The sequence below is a fragment of the Cottoperca gobio genome, chromosome 21 (genome assembly GCF_900634415.1).
Source record: "Cottoperca gobio chromosome 21, fCotGob3.1, whole genome shotgun sequence".
Lineage (NCBI taxonomy): Eukaryota > Metazoa > Chordata > Actinopteri > Perciformes > Bovichtidae > Cottoperca > Cottoperca gobio.
Window position 1 is genome coordinate 14,839,600 of NC_041375.1, and position 18,941 is coordinate 14,858,540.

The 18,941-nt window shown below is 40.2% G+C and overlaps 2 protein-coding genes across 2 annotated transcripts in view; both read left to right on the forward strand.

Annotated features, from left to right (window-relative positions):
• The first annotated feature begins 448 nt into the window (after positions 1–448).
• Positions 449–9,160, forward strand: ehhadh (enoyl-CoA, hydratase/3-hydroxyacyl CoA dehydrogenase). Its single transcript, XM_029458365.1, has 7 exons — positions 449–722; positions 1,556–1,659; positions 1,919–2,088; positions 2,911–3,022; positions 3,870–3,974; positions 6,615–6,956; positions 7,365–9,160. The coding sequence occupies exons 1-7, from the start codon at positions 649–651 to the stop codon at positions 8,615–8,617; spliced, it is 2,160 nt and encodes a 719-aa protein (XP_029314225.1). The 5' UTR covers positions 449–648; the 3' UTR covers positions 8,618–9,160.
• Positions 9,161–9,787: 627 nt separating this feature from the next.
• zgc:162707 (UPF0524 protein C3orf70 homolog B) overlaps positions 9,788–18,941 on the forward strand; it is a 13,532-nt gene continuing 4,378 nt past the window's right edge. The window contains exon 1 of the mRNA XM_029459792.1: positions 9,788–10,379. Coding sequence (XP_029315652.1) covers positions 10,196–10,379 — 184 coding nt within the window. The 5' untranslated portion in view covers positions 9,788–10,195. The remainder of the gene's footprint in view (positions 10,380–18,941) is intronic.

Below are 18,941 nucleotides of genomic sequence, written 5' to 3' on the forward strand. Positions count from 1 at the left end.
CAGTTAATCGGGATGACATTATCAGATTACAAAAAGTAAGTAACTATAACCAGCCCAAATAATATTTGAATTGTCTTTGCAATTAGATCACATTACATTGTCAAGGACTACTTCATAACATTTTCTATTAAATCTTTTAAATACACCTGTAGTTTGTGCCAGTACTGTTTTTTTAAGAGTGATTGGATTTGACAAACTGTGGTATGAAAATGCTAAATTAATTTAAAGTTTTAAGAGAAACAATACTATTTGTGGAACTCAAATGTTTGAAGCTGCATTCATATAAAATACAAACTGTTCAATGTCTGTGAGTATAATATATATATATATATATATATATATATATATATATATATATATATATATATATATATATATATATATATATATATATATATAAATAATTTAGTGCGCTGATCGGCTCCAGGTCAGATGGGGGCAGCAATGCTCCGACTTGTTGCCAGCAACCATCAGAAACAAACCAGGAATAGAGGCGACGAAGAAGACCGTTTGGAGTCTTTATCCGTCACATGGTTAGTAAAAGTGAGGTAAAGGTAACGTAGTCTTGCCAGCAGCAGTGAAGTTACAAAGTTCAGTCTGCACACTCAAAAGAAGTGCAACAGTTTGTGGTATTTAGTAACCGGCTCGATGGCGCAGTATACTCGTGTGTCGGGGTTCGTCGGCTTGATTACTCTCCAGAACCCGCCTGTCAACGCACTCAGGTGAGCTGAAGTCAAAAACAAGGCTGCGGAGCTTCTTGATCCATGACGTGCACACATGAAGTTTGTGTCTTGTGGGAAGACAATTTAATGCAGATGCATTGTTTAGTTAAATCAATAGTGGAATGCATTTGCTTAATTAAGTACTGCACCGAAGTATCATTTTTAGGTACTTGTACTTTGAATTTCCATGTTAGATACTTCTACCACACTACATTTCTGAGACAAATATTGTACTTTGTATCTGACAGAAGTTAGATGAACTAAAATCTAAAAATAATAAAATCTATGATGGTTTCAAATCAGATCTTGACCTGCAATAATTTAATGTTGCTGCTTACATGGAAAATAATAAGTGACTAAGTGGCAGTAGCCATTCTGCTGCATAACGAATACTTAAACTTTTGATACTTTAAGTAAATTTAGCTGATAATACTCATTAAGTTCATTAACTTAAGTAACATTTTGCATGCAGGACTTTTGCTTGTAGCCTGATCTGATCTGCTGGTTAATGATCTACTGCAGCAGTTCTGGGTTAAAAGCCTTGCTCAAGGGCACCCATTGTGGTGATTTAGGGAAGAGCACTTTTCTTACAAAGCTTTATCCTGACCGCCTTGCTATTTAGGCCACTACTGCCCCGTTTTACAGAAACATATTCTATATAAAATAGAAGGTCATATTCTAAATAATGCACATTATTTTGGGGAGGAAATACTGTAGAAGAAATGTCTGTATTGACCCTGCAGCTAATAACAATTTACAGGGTAACTGAAAGGTCAATTTCAGCGACATTGCACGGCCAATAAAATATAAAAACGTGTATTTCTTTTATACAGTGCACCGGTGAGGCAGGGCATCGTCGACACAGTGCAGAGAGCACTCAGCGACCCAGAGGTGAAGTCTGTGGTCATCTGTGGCCAGAATGGAATCTTCTGTGGAGGTACGGACAATTGAGTTTTTCTTCTTCTGTTTTCTGTAACTTCACAATGCTGCCACAAATCGGTGCCAAAATATGTAGAATTGTGTTTTATAGTACTACTTTCAATTGTTATGTAACAAACTTTTCTTAACTAAACTAATAAAATTAGTTTGAGGGCTGTTCTGTTGAACCAGCTGCACCTCATAGTATGTTATGTTGTTTATCCTTTATCCTGTTTGAACCCCCCTGATACCAAAATCAATTTCATTTTTCATAACAGGGGCGGACATCAAGGAGTTTGGGACAGACATGTTTGGACCTCCACTGATACCGATGATTCACGCCATCGAGGCTGCAAACAAGCCGGTGGTGGCAGCCATCGAGGGAATCGCTTTAGGCGGAGGCCTTGAGTTGGCGCTTGGCTGTCATTATCGAATCGCACACTCTAAAGTTAGTTCATGCTTCAGATCTCTCTCTCTCTCTTTAATGTCAGCGTCGAGCTGCATCAGTGTCCAACTGACTGCGTCGTCTTGAATGTTACAGAGTGAATGTTCGTTGAATTGTTTTGTTTCCAGAGACGTTCGAAATAACTCTATTTCAAAACACAGCCGTGACGCATTATTCTTTTAGATGGTTTGATTTTGCTTTTTTATAAATATCTGACAGTGTTGACAAATCTTGGACACATTTTGAGCAACCATAAAATAAAGTGAATATATTTGAACATTCATTGCTTATAGTTTTAAAGAAATATTGGACTCTACTCTTTCATTTGGTATGTATGTATGTGTGTGTGTGTGTGTATATATGTATATGTATATGTATATGTATATATATATATATAGATATATATATATATAGATATATATATATATATATATATATATATATATATATATATATATATATATATATATATATATATATATATATATTTTTTTTTTTATATATATATTTTTTTGTATGTATGTGTATGTATATATGTATATATATATATATTTATATTTATTATATATATATATTTTTATATATATATATATATATATATATATATATATATATATATATATATATATATATATAATATATATAATATATATATATATATATATATATATATATATATATATTTTAAATGACAATCTCTTGTCTGGGGACAACTGATTTTCTGGGTATTGGGCTATCATATAATCATATAATTTATAAAATGAAAACCCCCACACCGTTCAGCACCTTCCATTCATCAAACTTTGTGCCTTTGTTTCCTTTCAGGCCAGACTGGGGCTTCCAGAGGTGACTCTGGGTCTGCTGCCAGCTGCAGGGGGAAGCCAACGTCTGCCAAGGCTCATCGGGGTCCCAGCTGCCTTAAACCTCATCACCACAGGTAGCAAAGACGGGTTAACCTTGCCTGAATATTACAGAGTTGAATGTAGAAGACACTCTTTACCAAACCAGAAAAAGGGAAGTTTGAATAAATCTGAAGAAACTGCCATACGTCTTTAGTATTGTCACAATGCCATGTGACGATACAATACCTTGATAGCAATACTGAAATGATAGCGCGGCAAAACCCTTAAACGTTAAAACCCTTAAAGTTCCAGAACACAGAACTTTAAAACTATTTTCTTTCTTTATATAAAAAATAAAGAAGCAGTGTTTAACACAGTATTTTGACAATTTCAATGCAAGGCGGTGGAGGATGTGAAAAGAAGCCATACAACAACACAAGTGAATTATTATGCCATAGTGTGTTCATACATTTTTATATCCAACCAGGACTGGAGAAACTGTTTTGTTGTGGTCCTAAATCAAGACAACATGCAGATGTGTCTGTATATTGTCCCTCTGATAATCAATTATTGACATTGAGCAGAGCTGTTGATTGTAGATAAACCCTGTACAAAACAGTGCAGCTGCTGTTAACTTGAGTGGTAGTTTACTCTGATGACCAGCAGAGGTCAGCATGTGTTTAGTTTTACCTTGCTCACTGCCAAATAAAGCCTTTTCTGTGATTCACTGCTCTGTTCAGATTAACAGACATTTTCTTAAAACATTAATTAAAGCAAACTGAAATTCTTCATCTTTTTTTTTTTTTTAAATGTTAGAATCTATCTCTAAGGGGATTTTGCAGTTATACTTAATGCCTGGAAGACTCGTTATTCCTCATCTCGGAATTTGAAATGTCACATGTCATCCAGACAGACCTTTGATGCCCTTCATGTCTCCCACAGGCCGCCATGTGACTGCCGCTGAGGCACTGCAACTTGGCATAGTGGATCAGGTTACTGATCACAACACTGTGGACGCAGCTGTGAAGTTTGCCCTCAGAGTTGGAGGTGAGGCATAGCAAACAGATAGCACAAAATACTCACAGGTTTAAAATCCACTTGCTCTCCACTGGTTTAAAAATGAACCGAGTCGAGGAAAGTGACATTCCTCCCAGAAGTGTCGACATGTAGGTTTGTGGAATCAAAGGAAGCGGAAAACACGGCAGGCAGATCCTCCACCACAAAAAACATAAATGTTTCATGGCTCTGTCAGATGTGCTCTGATGTCTTCACTGCTTTTGCTCTATTATTCAGAAGGGCGAAAAGGGACAAACTTTTCTAGAATATTAATAAAGGGCCCTCGCCAGTCATTTAGGAGGACAAGGATTTATCTTTGCTTGTGAATCAGATAAATTTACCCACTGACAGGATTGATAAATATGCCACGTCGCTACAGTTTACTAGGAATGATTACTCAGTCTGTGTAAAGGGTAACCCGTTCAGATTTGCTCTATGCGGCATTATAATACTGATAGTAGCACTACTAGGCCCAACTGAAATGAAAAATGAAACATTTAAGATTCTTGTCTATTCTTCTGACATGCTTCAATATTTCACTACAGCTCTTGTGAGATTCTTTAAAACAATTCAACATTAGCCATACATTTTTAATTTTTAAAGGAATACTTTGACATTTTGAGAGGTATGTTTTCTTGTTTTCTTGTTGAGAGTAAGATGAGAAGATCGATACCACTCACACTAAAAGACAGACAGCATTGGGGAAACGGTTAGCCTGGTTCTGTCCACAGTTGCCTACCAGCGACTCTTTAATTAACACATTATGTATTGTTTTATCCGTACAAAAGCCAAAGTGTAAAAACAACAAGTTGTGGGTTTGCAGGTACGTCACTTGCTGGACTATTTCTTGGCCGGGCGCACAGAGCCAGACGAGCTCTTTCCCCCTGCTGCTAGTCTTCATGCTCTAAGCTAAGCTAACATATTCAGCTTCATATTTAACATGCAGATATGTGAGTGTTATCAAACAAAGATTTATGACTATTGCTTCACGAGTGTGTTGACCCCTCTGATAATGTGAACTAATGCACATACCACCCACTCTGGTGTGGGGCTTTGTGTGTTAACATTGTCAGATTACATGAGAGGAAGGTGCATTTTGCTCAGTCTTGTCTCAGCAGAGCCCTGGTTGTACAACAGACTTTTGATTCTTTTGGATGAAATGAACACAAGGATGTTTTCTTGACTATAATGTAGGTAGTAGCTTGTTACTTGTTTCAGAGATGTCATCTGTAACGGTTTGTTGCTCGCTTACTTGGCAATGACAGCTCATTCCTAAGACTTTTAAAATGTTAAGAAACCTGTTAGTTGTGCCTAATGATAAACACTCTCACTACGTCTGCAAAATGTCAACAGCAATTCCCCAGGATTGCCTGTAAAACAGCATTTCACAATCAAAAGATGATTGCAGTCTTGTGCTTTTTACAAATGCTTTTTTTTCCACACACCACTGCCAAGATGACTTTGAGTGGGTGAGAAAGTGAGTGTTGTTTTTAAAGCTGAGGCTTAGAGTGAGTCAGACAGTGGAGCCAACAGCATACAAGATGGGAGATTTGAGGAGATTGGAAGGAAATCTGTGGAGACTTTGACCGATACTCCACTCTTGAGTTGATTAACAGGGGTGTTAAATTGGGGATGGAAATGTGCGTCTAAATTTACAAACAAAACGTGTGAATGTTTGCGACATTAAGATGCATGGTTGGTGAGTCAACCAGCACAGAATAGATTTAGTCACATGCATACATAAAACACTACACAGCAGTAAAGCTGGCGCATTGGTATATAAAAAAAGGCAGTTTGTGCACTTAAATTGATGCACGTGTGGGCACACACACACACACACACACACACACACACACACACATGCACAGATTCAAGTCTCTGCTGGTGATGAGATTAACTTTTCTACCCCAGTAGTTGCAACATCTGCCCGCTACATCTGTCAGAACAACCAGGCTTTCCACTCGCTGCACAACAAATCCATTGACACAGCTCAACCATTTACAGATTAACTGTTGCAATAATGCCCTCCGAAAGTACATTGCACTGCCACACGGCATCTCAAGGACATTTCAGAATGTACTTTTTAAACGACCTGAAATCCCCTTCACCATTCATTCTTCCTCCGTGATATATTGATACTGACTTTATTGGACAAAATTGAAAGTTATTGGACTAAGTGGAGATAACCGATCAGATGTGGCTGCTGTCCCTTTAAGCTTTGCCATGGTGACCCAGTTTCTGTCCCAGACCCACTGAGTGTGTTTCAGTGGAGCTGTGAGGGATTCCTACAACTGTCTCATGTAATCATGTCAAAGGAGACAGGAATGGGAATTAAGATGCTTTTAACAAGGTTTTAGCAGAGTGGCCTTCTTCTTCACTCTCATTGCTTGCAGGCTTTAATAACAGCAGACAGGAAGTTTTTAGGCTCTAATTTTAAATCTTCTCGTATAGTTTCACCTGCAAAATTGCTCCTGTTGCTTGCAGGCCTGAGAATCACAAAAATCCAACCCCCTTTTCTCGAAATTATACTCGAAAGTGGATAAAAGTACTAATGGAAAAGTCTGAGAACTGTAAGTGAAAAGGTAATTCCTCTGGGGTCATTTTTGTTTCCTTTTTTCTTTCTTTTTTTAGGTCAGTCACTGGATGCTCGTCGTATAAGTACTTATCCGTGTCCACAGCAGCCTGATTTGGATGCTCTGTTTGAGGATGTGATGCAGAAGGTGCGTCAGAGTGCCCGTGGAGCTATAGCACCAGTTGCATGTGTCCAGGCAGTGCGGGCGGCTGCCACCCTGCCGTACACTCAGGGCATGGAGCGAGAGAAAGAGCTTATGGCCACTCTCTTCACCTCAGGCCAGGCCCGCGCCCTGCAGTACTGTTTCTTTGCTCAGAGAGCCGTTGGCAGGTGGAAGATGCCCAATGGAGCACGCTGGGACACGAGCAAGCCCAGGCCCGTACATAAAGCAGCTGTCATCGGTAAAATCTTTTTAATTTCTATTTGTTTGAGCTTACAATAAGCACAAGCACAGTGAATAATTAAGCTTTCCATGTGGAATCTCCAAATTCATGTTGCCTATGGAAACTAAGCCTTCAGTTATTGTTTGGCTGAGTGTAAATAGATGAATTCTCTCTCTGCAGGGAGGATTGGATGTATGACAATATGGATATATGAAGCGTAGCAGCTTGTGCATTAAAATTGCAAGAATTAGGAAATACTTTATGGCTACCCAGGCTAAAACTATTTACAGACTGGCATTGTGTAGAGTGCACTACAAATACTTTCTGTGATTTATATTTGCATATCTTGTCAATTTTGTTGGTCAAAGATATCTGTGACATGTGTGACATGTGATTCTGAGGTTATATTTCTTTCTTTTTTCAAAGGTCTCGGCACCATGGGAAGAGGCATAACAGTGGCCCTGGCTCAGACTGGGTTGTCTGTGATCGCTGTGGAGTCCCAGGAGAAGCAGTTGATGGAGGCAAAGCAGGCGGTATCTGGCATGTTGGAGCGAGGAGCAAAGAGACGTGGGGTGGCTCCTGTGCTTGATAGGATCAGTTACAGCCAGGACATCCAGGCTGTGGCAGACGTTGACCTGGTCATCGAGGCTGTGTTTGAAGACATGGCCCTAAAGACGAAAGTCTTCCGGCAGCTATCTGCTGTTTGCAAACCAGGCACTTTGCTGTGCACCAACACTTCTGCACTAGACGTGGACCAGCTGGCCTCTGAAACCCCCAACCCGGAGCTAGTGGTCGGGATGCACTTCTTTGCCCCAGCCCATGTGATGAAGCTGCTGGAGGTGGTGTACGGGTCACGGTCTTCTCCTGAAGCTGTGGCCACTGCCATGCAACTGGGAAAGAAAATGGGCAAGGCCAGTGTGGCAGTTGGCAACTGCCGGGGCTTTGTGGGGAACCGCATGCTGAAGCTATACCTCGAACAAGCTTCCTTCCTTTTGGAGGAGGGAGCTACACCTGAGTTGGTCGATGGAGCGCTGGAGGAGTTTGGTTTTCCCATGGGCGTGTTCAGAATGTCCGACCTCTCTGGGCTTGACGTGGGCTGGAGAATCAGAAAAGGAGAGGGGCTTGTGGAGCCTGGTATGGCATCAGGGCAATCTGCTAGAATCCGGCAAGGCCGCAGGTACAGCCCCCTGGGAGACCTGCTCTATGAGCAGGGACGGTTTGGCCTCAAAACATCCCGTGGTTGGTACCAGTATGACAAACCCGGTAGTCGGGTTGCCAGGTCTGACCCCTGGGTGCACAGCTTTCTGGAGGAGTATCGAGCCCGTCACGGTCTGGTGGCCCGCAACATTGACCACCAGGAGGTGCTGGAGCGCTGCCTCTATGCCATGATCAATGAGGGCTTCCACATCCTGGAGGATGGAATAGCTGCAGGACCCGAAGACATCGATGTCATCTATGTGTTTGGTTTCGGCTGGCCCAGGCACCGTGGAGGTCCCATGTTCTACGCCGACATGGTGGGGCTGGCAAAGGTCATGGAGAAGCTGGAGCACTACCACCAGGCTCACCCTGATGTGCCCTACCTGCAGCCCAGCAACCTCCTCAGGAAGCTGGTGGCCAGTGGCAGCCCACCTATCCACACATGGGGGGAAGTCATCAAGAAACTCCACAGCCAGCTTTAAATCTCAAGCATTTCAGCTTCAAGCTCTTTATTCTCTTTAATAATGAGGTTTGTATACTGTGATAAATGGTAAATGGACTGTGCTCATATTGCACTTTTTAATAATGCAGATCTTTTTCTTATATATATTGTAATTATGTATGATATTATAGGAGGCTGTTGTGCTCTGTGATTAATCATACTATCTCTGACTGTCCATTTATTAGGTACACAATGTAATGTAATTCAATACAACAATAGTAAATCCTATCTTTGTGAGGCTTATGGAGCTGTTGACACTATCAGGGATGTTGATTTCACTTGCAATAAATTGATTGTATTGTTTTTAATATTTTGCCTCTTGTGTATGTAAACGGTAGCTGGTCAAATACTGCAGATGCTAGAAAGAGATAATTTCATTGATTTTCCTATATTAGGAGATATATGGCTATTAGTTGATCATGTTTAATAAATGTTTTTTTCCAGTATGTACAATATGTGATAAAAACAATAATATGATGCCCTAATAAAGACTTGTTATATACTCACGTATTGTTTATTTTTTTATTTTAATACTTTCTACACTGTCCAATTTGTGTGAAGCTGACAGTAAATACAATATTAAGTTATTGTTTGGCTTGTTATTCTAACCCCAGTATATTAAGGTAACTGCTTGTGCCATTTATTTATTTTCATCAGTCAAATTACTTTCTCTGGAGGAAAACAATGAACCTGTGTGTGTGTGTCTCTAGCTTCTGTTTTTCTGCTGACTCCGCTACAGCAGTAACAGAGGAGAGCTGAGGGAGACACGCAGCGGTTAACTGCTTTTTATATAAATCAATGGCTCACTCTCAAAGAAATCTCACGCCCCAATGACTAGATGTTGCCACCTAGTGGTTGAAGGATCCAGACTTAAACAGCTGGATTTTACAGTATGATGCTCCATTTTGTACTGCAACTACACTATTTCTGAACGTTTCATCATTTAAAAGAAGGCTATTGAATGACCAAAAAAAAGAAAATATGATTATGAGATATTACCAAGATTACATAATTAGCATATCATCAGAAAATGTAGCCTATTTGTGAATAGTATTTAGTTTGATTTAATATTTATTTCAGATCCAGACCCTGGTGTTTTGAAGTTTTTAGAGGGGCCGAGCCAATGAAAGCTGGATGTGTGTCTGAAGAGTGCATAGCAGCTGGCTTTGTGTTCGTGGACTCCTCCCGTTGTGTGATGAAGTTCAGATGCGCGCCCTTGTTCCGTAAGCGCGTCACCAGCGCACAGAGGTATGAGGAGCTTCCCGACGCGAGGGGAGGATGGAGAGATGTGTGGATCACGACCATGGGAGGCTTTGAATGTGACATTACACGAAGCTAATTGACGCTCTTCTACTTTTAAAGGATATTTTTCCACCCTTTGTATGAGCAGAAACTCAGCTGCTCTGGATTCAGAGATCCAGCGCCGCCTTTCGCGTCTGTCTCCCAGTTGAGAAGCTTCTTGGGCTGCGTGGACCGTACAAGCTCGGCTCGGTCCCTCGCGGTTATGTTGTAGTTTACTCGGACGAAGCTCTTATTTTTTGATCCAGGAAATGTTGGCATGGCCGCCTCGCGAGCAAAGAAGTCTTCGAAGAGTGAGAAGTTGGACGAGGCGCAGGCTTTGGCCAAGAGCTGCGCGGGGAGACCAGACTTCCTGCCTTGCGATGGGCTTTCCATCTGCGCTACCCACAGTCACGGGAAGTGCTTCAAGCTGCACTGGTGCTGCCACCTGGGCTGGTGTCACTGTAAGTTTGTTTTTACGTGGTTTAATTGTATTGACATAAAGCTCTCTCACTGTAACCATGGTGGCAGAAATAGGGCCATGTTGTGAATGCAGAAGCATCAGTTCACTGTAGTCTCACTGTCTGTCTGAAAAGGACAACATGTAGCAGATATTGACTCGCTCAGATTGAACATTTGCTGACTAATGATGTTATTCCATTTTTTAAAATAAAACTTCAAAGCATATTTTAGATTCTAGTTTGTATTGATTGCAATAATATGGAGGTAAAACTTGTAATCCATAGAGTCACATGTATCCTTGATCAGAGACCAGCGAACAGACGCCCTTGTATGAATAGTTTATGTAGTCTAAACAATGGAGGCTGCAAAATTCAGAAGCAGGGAAATAGATGTTTCAGATTCATAGTTTCAGTGTTACTAGGCCTACTACTCTCCTGGTTTTGTTTTACTTGTTTATTTGGGCTCAATTTTGATATCCAGCCCAAACTGTATCATTACACAGTATGCTGTAGTTCAGTGCAGGCCACGGAGGACATATTCCATCAATGCAGTCTTCTGTAAATGATAACTTATTCAAGTTTAAAGGTATTAAGAAGTTGGGGGGGAAATAGAATAGCTAAAATAGTCCAAATTTTTGATCTTCTAGTGTCTTTCAATTCAATTTAAATTAAACTCCAAGTAGACCGATAGTTTATACTGTAGCATATTGGTTATGAATGCATCTGTCTGTCTTCCATCCTAAACATAATAGCATCCATGTATATTATGTAAAATACTCTAAAGGAGTGCACAGAAGGAAACATTCAACATTAACTTGACTTTTTGTGGAAATGCTTGTTGACGTCACACTTGAGTCATCACTTTCATTTCTGCTTCTGAGTCTTGTGATATTTTTCTTCCAAATTAAACAACAGAATTACATGAAAAGACTAAAACCAACAATGATTTGACTCCAAATCCTGAAATAGCTTATTCCTCCGTGTCATAGTCCATTTAAAACACATAATTCCTTCATTATGATGAACGTGGGCTCTGTAGTTTATTTTGAGTCAATCCTACATTCACTATCCAAGTGCAGTAAATACACTTTAGAGCATCACATGTGTATTATTCAACAGCTGAAAATAGCCCCTAATACATTCACTATTTATTATATTATACTAGTTTGAGTACCCTTGTTTTAAAAATGAAACTGTGACATAAATTTAAAGATTTATATTTTCGGTGGGGAGGAATGGGCTCGGGGCTGAGGGCTACAGACAGGGTAGGGATGTCGGAGAGTACTGAGGGATTAATTAACATACTGTTTTGGTGTTTTCATGGAATTTAATGACAATAACACACATTTTGAATATCTAATCTCTATATATAAACTCTGTGGCCCCAGAATCATCACATGTTCAGACAAAGACAAGCAGTTTAGTCAAGTTCAGCAGCTGATATTCTTTACTTACAAATAATGGGCTGTCACGATAACAGATTTTCACTGCACGATAACTCACAATAACAATATTATCGCGATATCTGTAGAACATTTAATTTATCTTTTTAAATAATTCTATTAGTCAAATGTATCTTTAACTTTTATGTGTTTTCTCTCTTTGTTGGTAAAATAATTACACTCAAACTACGAGTCTGGGGGGGGGGGGGGGGGGGGGAGAGAGAGAGTCTGTAACCATAACTGCACAAAATCAAACAAATAGAAAGAAATGGAAATTATTTAAGAGGCGCTGGATTATTTACACGATATTATCATATCATATTAACATGATATAAATATTTAATTTGTTCACTGTCATGGTTATCTTCAACGCCGATATATCGCGACACTTCTCGGCCAAATATTTGATAATATTAACTTAACTCAATAGTGTTACCACAATATATAATGAATATGATTTATATTGACTGTATTGAGAATATAGTACAAGCCAGCCAGCCACCCATGGACAATTTTCTTTTCATTTTGTGAAGTATTAGTGGCACTTTCACCACCCACGTACCTCAGACACTTTCTCTCCATTTGAACCTTTCCCGACCTGCCACTTCCACACGACTGCAGAACCACAATGGACGTGCCTGAACCTGACAGTATGTCTGTCTCTTTGTGCTGCTCTAATTTATCCCATCTCTGGCTACCCTGAAAATATTCAGATCAGTGTAAAACACAATCACCCTCCACTCTGCACCATTCAGTCAGGGCTTATAGTGTGCAACTGCACAAGTCACATTGTAATCTTTGCCGTGTAATCATTGGATTTAGATGCCTGCCTCCGTCCAATATGAGCCAAGCGATTTGAAATATCTGATGTGTCAGATTTTTTCCGGTGTTTATTATGAGCCACATCTGGGATTTATGTTTCTCAGCAAAGCCTATTCAGTGTTCCATCATTTGTAAACATTTAGACTTGCTCCTCCTTTCTGCATTGAAATATTCATCACTCTGGCTGACAATGGACATGGAGGGTCATTTTGTCCCCATTATTTAATTCAAGCTTCTATTTTATAGAAGAAAGATGCAACCCCATCATAATGGAGCTTCTCACCTTCACATCTCTTTCCAATGTAATTCACAGGTCCCCCTCGCAGGACACTAATGCACCACAGTGAGAATAAACCAGCTTAGGTTGCTGAATCAGGCAGAAACAGGGCACCCAGTGAGAAAAGTATAGCAGAGTGCTTCTGCATGCAATGCCCGCCTGGCTCAAACCCTTCTTTCTAGCAACACATAATAACACTGGATGCAAAAGAGTGAAATGTTGTGACTCCCCTTTACTCGCCACATTCTTTCCTCTTGAACATGCAGAGTATGAACTTGTTCTGAGGCTGATATTTGCGCATTCGCCACAGGGAACCTTTGCTAGACTGCCATTTTAATTACATTTTTAATAGGTTTCCAGTCAAACAAATACAAAGGGTCAATGTTTAGTAAGACTTTAGCTCGGCATTTCAATTCTCAAACACAAATGATTTCCATTATCGTACCTGCGGAGAAGTGATTACCTGGGACTTAAATTCTGGCTTCTCCTATTTCCTACGTGCCGTTGCATACGAAAAATCTTCAGGTCGCCTTCGTCTCAGTCTCTGCTCTTAGACGACACTTATCGTCTTTGCAGGCTACAGCAAGACAATTATGCTTTGAAGAAAGGCCTTCCGTTGTAGTTTCCACTTAGTTGTAGCTTTGGCTGAGAAAATGGGGGAAACTGGATATATGTGGAGGCAGTGTTCCCAGCTGGTGACTACATCAGTCCAAGCCTCTCATTAGTTGTAATTAGCTGCGTTTAGTGTCACCGCCAATATGTCATGTCTGATGAGAACTTCTGTTAACGGCAAGCAACACTGGAACCACCTGGTCTGAATATTCTTACTCTCTCTGTATCCTCTACTAACTGATTACAAGGCAGAGCAATGAATTACTCATTAAGAAAGTCTAACAGAGTCTAATTAGTCCTGAAATGTCTTGTCAGTCTGCTCGTTCTCTGTCAGCTCCAATTTTGTACCTTACAACTTGTACTTCTCTTGTAGTTACAAGAAAGTGGGATCTTTCTGTCAGATTCCCTCATCTCATCTGTCACACCACACAGCTGTACAGCTGTAGCTTGCAGATATTTCTAAAGGGAAATTTGGAGGCTTATTGGATAAAGCTCTCCATCAAAAAATTGATTGATTTGCTGACCAATTCAAAATGTGCTGAACCATAAAAAGCTTCAGCTATTATTAAAGGATCGATACCTTGTTAGCAGAAGCCAGAGGGGATGTTTTTTGATTGATTGTTCATGTTTGGGAAGCACTTCAACAGCATGTCTCTCAATGCTGGAGATCCAGGGCAGCACCAAAAAATAAGATCAACAAGTTTTTAAAGACTCTTTTCAAGTCTGAGTTAATACAATACCACATTCCCTGTTTGTGTTACTATCCCCTTATTGCAGCTCAGAAAGGAAACACTACGGGATAACACAAAGAGGAAATTATGTAATTTAGATAGAACAGAGAGAGTTAAAGTTATTAGTAGCTTTGCTTTCCCTCCTTTGATTCTGCTGTGGAATTATTTTTTTAATCAATCGAGCAAATCACTATGATGGAATTTTGTTTTGTAAAAGTACATTTGGGCATGTCAGTATTGTAATAATATAGACTTATAGAAATCTAAACCTATCCCTTTACAAGAGTTGAAGCTTTATGTTCACTAAACACAGTAAAAGCAGTCCAGGGAGTTGCATTCCTCCATGATGCAGACAGAGTACACAGTGGATTTCAAGCTGGCTGCAAGTCAGAAAAGCCTTTTGCCTTTGGAGGGATGTAACAGGAAACAGGAAAGGAGTTTCACATCATGCTGGGTCACACCGTCCCCTTTGCTGAAACCTGAAACTTGTGTTGTTCCCGCCGGCTGCAGCCTCTTTGTTGGACGGATTTAAACACACAGAGCAGCGGATGTGTGAGCGGACCGTATCCACTGGCCAAATAGGTGCAGCAGCTGTTGAAAAATGAAAGCAATCTGCTAAAATAATTGTTTTTGTTCACCTTGGTTTTGCCAAGACGCTGCTTTGAACTGGTGTGTAGCATTTACAGTAGAAGATCTGCTCATGCTGCACATAAAGACTTCTGGCTTCGGCTCAAACATACATACATAAAGAATCTAACTGAGGGGGATGTTAATGACTCGGCTTCTACTGAGGCTTTAATATAAGCCGATATTAAAATGACACAATCTGTGTGAGACACTCATGCCCATTCATCTTCACTACATTTTGAGTTTGTTGGCAATGAAACCTCAATTTCCAAGACGTGCAGCTGCAGTCTGAACGACAGTAGAGCTGAAATTTGGACGGAGTTATGTCGAAGCTCTGAGTGAGAGAGAGCGAGAGATTGAGGAGCTACATGCTGCATTATTCAGAGAGACCTCCTCCTGTATTAAACCAGACTGTGCAGCCAGCGGCCAGCCACAGGCCCAGGAGAGAGCAGAGAAGGCATGCAAGATGGAGGCGGGTGGGAGCTGAGGAGTTGGAGCTCCTCATACTGCAGCTCCTCCACTCTACTCCCTCCTTTGAAGAGAGCAATCTGTAACTTGCAAGGAAAGAGCTGCCTGTTCTCCTGCTGTCTCATTAACCTCCTGAACTCTTGATTTTACACATACATAGAAATAGAAAACATTCTCTGTCGCCTTGTTCCAACACATAAATAAAGCTAAATTATCCCAAGTTTCCCTGGTATATATTGTAGATATTTCGGGACACCTTTCTTTGTATTTCCACCGAAAAAAGTCACCTCTACTGCTTTTAAACACAGTTTTACAGTTACTTCCTCTTGATGTACCCAACTGTTTCATTTACATCTTCTAGTTCGTGATGTCCTACATCACCCAGAATGCCCTTTTCATCAGTCTTCAGGGAACTTGTTGCTTCCAGCGACTCTTAATGATAATGCGATGAAAGGTTTTCCAGTTAAGAAAAAAGTAATGACTCATTCGTCATACTCAGAGTGCAAAATTGCATATTATTTTGGTATATTCAGGCTGTCATCAGTGAAAAACATTTTGCCTGTGTTTCCCTTGCAGTTCACAGTATGAATGTAGGTGTAAAGTGGTGGGTCTGCGGAAAAGCTGAATCACTGACTCAATAACTCTTACATTTACTGTTGATGTGTTTCTTTTATTCTGTCAGTCTTCATTGCAGCAGGGCTACAAATGTTACCTGATATGCGGTCTTTGTGGCCCGTTAGCTTTTGGTGGAAGACGTTATAAAACAACGAAAAGGACTGGAAATGTAAGATATTTTACCAGCGGTTTTCAACATTTTGCAGTCTCATTAAAAGTCCAAATCCAACAAGGAATTGATCAAAATAAATGTATTTTCTGTGCAGCCAGAGCCTCGTGTTGCTTTTTCCTCTGTGCCATCGACCTTCATTGCTGCCCAAAAACTATTAAATACACGCTCTTGCAGAGTGCGACATGTTCCTTCATTACCATGAACATGGACGCTGCAGTTTATTTTGATTCAATCCCAAATACACTTTCCTGCTGCCATAAATACTCAGTCGACCACAAATGCGACATTTCCTCTTGTCTAAGTAACATTTTCTCTAAACCACAGCGCCCAGCTGCTTTACAAAATGATTTAGCTTTTTTCTTTTTATTGACCTATACAACACCGATTTACACCTTCAGTAGAAATCAATAGGTGTGTGGATGAGTGCCACAGATAAAGTCAGACAGTATTTAGAGCTCTAATACATGTTAGTTTTGATATTAATATAGAATTTGTTGACACTTAAGAAATATAATAACGCCAGCCTCACCTTTCATGTCATTACCCGAAAGTAAGAAGCGGGGGATTCTATGTATGTATGAAAACACACACACACACACACACACAGAGGGCAGAGGCTGCTTAACATCTGACATTGTAATGCGAGGGCTCCATCACTGGGAAACACAGAAGGGTAGAGTACGACTGAATATCAATAAAGCTGCATAGACAGTGTTCACTGGCTGTCAGCGTTTGTATATTTCCAGTAAATGCACACTCTACATTACTGCTCAGCGCTTTTGAGACTTTTGTGTTTCGTTGAGTCCATTTATGTTGGACCTTGTGGCTCGTAGTTGATACATATACGGGATACGACGACTAGCAACCAACACTTTGACAGGAATTTAAAATAAAGTTGCTCAGTCAATTTTCTTGCAAACAATCCAATACCAAGTACCAATAAATTGTCATTGTCAAAGAATGTGAAAGGAAATTGTCTTTATTATTGATTATTCTGCTAATTATATTCCAATATTTCTTTCTCTTGAATCTATTAATCATTTTGTGTATTATTTGTCAAAAACAGTGAAAAAGGCCCGTTTTCATTTCCAAGAACCGAAGTTGACGTCTTATTTGTCCAATCAACAGCCCAAAATCCAAAAACATTTATTTTATTTTCATGTGTTACAAAGAAACACTTAAAATCCTCCACTTCAAAGGATAAAATATTTGGCTTCTTTGCTTAAAATATGACTAGAAAAATTATTCTATTGAAAGTCACCAATTATTTTCCTGTCAATCAACTAATTGTTGCAGTTCTAGATGCCAATAATATAGACTGGAAATAATCTACCACCACCTACAGTATTTGTAATAATCCAACTGAGATCATGCAGTTCAAGTATTAGAAAACCAAAAGTTGTGTTTTGCTTAACATGTTGAAGATTGTGCTCTGCTCCTGTCTGCCAGTCTAAGTGAGATTAATCTCACACATAACGCTCATTCCTCTGCCGCTGATGGAAACAGTGATATTTTATAACTTAGTACAAATTAATTCTGCCTTCTGCACACACCTTGTAAATGTTCCTTCTGCAAAGCTGTTGAGGACAACCAGTGTTGGTCTTGTGTTAGCTCCATATGTCTGTTTTGTTGTCTGCCCATGCATCTGTCTGTCCCCCAGTATTGCTCTTGGTGTTTGAAACTCCAGATGGATGGATGCAATTACATGTAATATGCTAAAAACTAAATGTCAACACATTGCCTTTTACAGCTTTAACTCTCAGTTGTTGCCGCCATCGTGTCTGCTTTAATGGGCTCATCTCAGTCTGGACATGGACCATTGAGTTCCTCTCATTAAACAGAGGATGGCTACTGTTCCCCCCCTTTTGTCTGTATCGACATCAGCTCCTATATTTTATGTTAACAGTGTTTACAAAGTATACGGACATCAAGCCTCTTTTCATCGCTTCGTCGCGTCGGAGGATGCAGTTTTGTGTCCTCAATGAAAAGGTGCTCACATGCATTAAGTTAACCATTCTTGTCGGCAGAAAATAAAGATTGAATTAAACTAAATATCTTTTGTCCGGTGCAAAAATGTCACATCAGCAAACTCTCAAAACAGACACACCTCCCTACTTTGAAGTAGTTAGATGACTTCCAGGTAGCCTGGGAAAACATTTTGATTGAATGGATCCCCCAGCCAGTGAAACAAAAGGCAAGGACACAGAGTGAGGGGAAGTGATGCGTAGGCCTGTCATCTTCTGTAGTTTCTCTTTCTCCAGGGAGCCAGTTAAACACATCTTAGCTGCACTATTCAGGCAGCACGGCTCAGAGTTGGAGGCAGTGGGCTGCAAACAATGAGCAACGTTTGGGAGCAGTCACTTTGCACAATCACCACCAGTATATGAGTTGCAAAGATGGGAGGCATAACTCACATGGAAGGCGTTAGAAAATATGTATATGAACATTTTTCAGAAAAAATGTATGGCCTTTATCTCAGTACTTGTATTACACCATCACAAGTCATTATGTTAGTAATCCACGTTGTTGTATGGCCTTAATCCTATTCGTTATTTTATCTCCTTTTTTATTTGTTTATTTTGGCATTGTCGCCTTTATTTGAGAAAGGGCGGTGTAGTGCTGGGGGGCAGAAGGGACGTTGTGGTTATACGGCATGCGCTGTAACCACTCGCCGACCAAGGCGCTCCCTTTCGTCATTTTCAAATGAAGTCTTGCGTCAGCTTCTTAGGGGCAAACATGATTGGTGCACTGCTCTGGACGGCCTCAATTTTAAAGTATGTTACACTCGGGCTCCAGCTC

Coding starts and splice junctions, on each gene's coding strand:
- ehhadh (XM_029458365.1), top strand. CDS start 649: ATGGCGCAGTATACTCGTGTGTCGGGGTTCGTCGGCTTGATTACTCTC. Junction 1,660..1,918: donor GAATGGAATCTTCTGTGGAG/GTACGGACAATT, acceptor TTTTCATAACAG/GGGCGGACATCAAGGAGTTT. Junction 3,023..3,869: donor CTTAAACCTCATCACCACAG/GTAGCAAAGACG, acceptor TGTCTCCCACAG/GCCGCCATGTGACTGCCGCT.